This window comes from Lycium ferocissimum, chromosome 9 (assembly GCF_029784015.1).
Source record: "Lycium ferocissimum isolate CSIRO_LF1 chromosome 9, AGI_CSIRO_Lferr_CH_V1, whole genome shotgun sequence".
Classification (NCBI taxonomy): domain Eukaryota; kingdom Viridiplantae; phylum Streptophyta; class Magnoliopsida; order Solanales; family Solanaceae; genus Lycium; species Lycium ferocissimum.
The window spans coordinates 21,720,350-21,722,919 of record NC_081350.1 but is presented as its reverse complement, the minus strand read 5'-3'; the positions used below and the strand labels follow the sequence as shown (position 1 = coordinate 21,722,919).

Here is a 2,570-nt window from a genome sequence, read left to right as displayed (position 1 = left end):
AAAATCTACAGAGGTTGCAGAGAAAAGTGGTGTTAAGGAAGATTGTGATTTGGTAGATGGTGATAATGTTAAGAATGGACAAAAAGAAAACAGCAAAAAGAAGGAACAAGCGGGGAACAAAACTAAAGATGATATAGAGGAAAATGAAAAGGAGGCCACTGGAAAACAGAATGGTAAAGAAAAAGTGGGAGACCATGTGGTTGGAAGAGATATGGTAGAAATTAAGCGTAAAAAGTTGGCTCGAATTCTGGCCAAAAACAAGAAGAAGAGAAAAGCTAAGAAGGGGCTTAAAAAGAAAACCAAGGTCACTGTGCAGGTCAGCAAAAGTCAACAGACTGATAATGAAGGGATAAGTACCAAGCAACATCAGGAGAATAGCAATGAGGAGTATCAAAATGAAGTTAAGAAGGGTCACAGTATTAATCAAGAGGTGGTACAAAATAATGAGGAGGTGGCCAACAGTGAACAACATGGTCCAATCTTAAGGACCGAACCTTTAGAGGCCAATCACCCCAGCACAGCGAGTAAAAAAAATGATCCTAGAGACAAAAATGATGATATGAGCACTAATAATCCGGGTAGCAACAACGAAAATGTGGTAAAATATGGTAGGAGGTCCTCAAGCCTAGACACGGTTATGAGAAATCATAAAGGCATTGAGTTGGTGGTGGATCTTAACATGAATCAAGATTTCCTCCAGAGCAGCCGTGAGCAGGAGGAGAGTTTAGATAAGGATGATGAAATATCGGATAGCCTTGCTGATTTCAACAACACAAGGATCAGTCAGGAGGCGGAGGTGGAACATGTAGACTCTGATGAATCTGGTAAGGAATATGCTCAAGAAGTGATACAAAAAAGGGGCCTTTCCCCAGGAAAGAGAGGCAGAAACAGACAACAGAGAACAAACAAAGGAGGAAATGAGAAAGCCAACCCTTCTATTAAGGGAAGGAGACAAACAAACCAAACCAAATCCCCTCAATGATCAGTGCCCTCTTCTGGAATATTAGAGGTATGTGGACTAAAAAAGCTATACACAGACTGAAAAGTCTGATCAAATTAAATAATGCTCAATTTGTTGCTATCTTTGAGCCTTTTATTGACAAAAAGAAAATAGAGGGTTACAAGAAATTTTTGGGATTCCAAAATTGCTTAAGTAATGATATTGGTCAGATTTGGTGTTTCTGGAGCACGAACTTTCAAGCTACAGTGATATCCAATAAAGATCAACAAATTACTCTTGCTTATGTTACAGCAGTGTATGCCAAGTGCACTGCCCTTGAAAGACAAGAACTATGGGATGACCTAACTGATATTTCAAATCAGATTCAAAGTGGTTGGTGCATTGGAGGTGACTTCAATGTCATTCTCGAGCCTTCTGAAAATATAGGTGGAAAGATTCATAGAGCTTATAAAAGCTTTGATTTTGCTGCATGTATGAATAAATGCGGCTTGGAAGATGCAGGATTTGTTGGTTCAAACTACCCCTGGTGCAACAATAGAAGACTAGGGAAAAGGATCTGGAAGAGGCTGGACAGAATTATTATTAATGATAATTGGCTCCAGAGGTTCAATAATGTTACGGTCAGACATCTTAGTAGGACAGGCTCAGATCATAGGCCTCTTCTATTAAAATGTTATGACAGTAATAATGATGTTATCAAACATTTCAGGTTTCGTCATTTTTGGGTGGAACAACCTGGTTTCCTGGATTTGGTGGGGCAAGATTGGCAAATAGAAGTAAAAGGGAATCCTATGTGGATTTTGCAACAAGAACTCAAAAGATTGGGAAAAAGACTCTCTAAGTGGTCTAGAGAAGACATTGGTGACATTTTCCAGAAAGTGGAAGAATGTGAAGCTACATTACAACAATTGGAAGATGTTGATGCAATAGATAAGAATGAACAGTCCAGAACAGAGCTAAATAAGGGTCAGGCTGAATACGTTCAATGGATGGCTATGCAAGAAGCTCTCCTCGAACAAAAAGCCCAAATCAAATGGTTTGAGGAGGGAGATAGCAATACAAGGTATTTTCATAATGTGATCAAAGACAGAAGAAGAAGACTGCAGCTTCACAAAATCAAGAATAGTAAAGGGAAATGGTTACACTCTGATGAGAAGATCTCCAATTCGGCTATCAGACATTTTAAGAGGATCTTCAACCTACCTGAATCTGCTGTGGATGACAACATTTTCTCCTGCATTCCTAAAATTATCACTGATGACGATAACGTTATGTTGTCTAAGATCCCAATAGAAGAAGAGATTAAAAATACTATTTTTGACATGAGCTCCACTACTAGTCTTTGGGCCTGATGGATTCAATGGCATGTTCTACCAAAAATCTTTGGGAGATTATAAAGGTGGATGTGATTAACTTTGTTCAGAGCTTTTTCTATGGTAGTGGCCTTACTAAATTCTACTCTCATTCTTGTTTGGCCTTAATTCCTAAAGCTAACTCTCCTTCCAATTTTTCAGAGCTTAGACCCATCAGTTTAAGCAACTTTTCTAACAAAATCATTTCCAAATTTTTGGCTAGAAAACTGAACCCTTTGTTGCCCAAATTGATTTCG

The 2,570-nt window shown here is 38.6% G+C and overlaps 1 protein-coding gene across 1 annotated transcript; it reads left to right on the top strand.

Annotated features, from left to right (window-relative positions):
• The first annotated feature begins 1,011 nt into the window (after positions 1-1,011).
• Positions 1,012-2,313, top strand: LOC132031660 (uncharacterized). The gene has a single exon (XM_059421608.1). It carries the CDS (start codon positions 1,012-1,014, stop codon positions 2,311-2,313), a length of 1,302 nt encoding a protein of 433 aa, XP_059277591.1.
• The last annotated feature ends 257 nt before the right edge of the window (positions 2,314-2,570 follow it).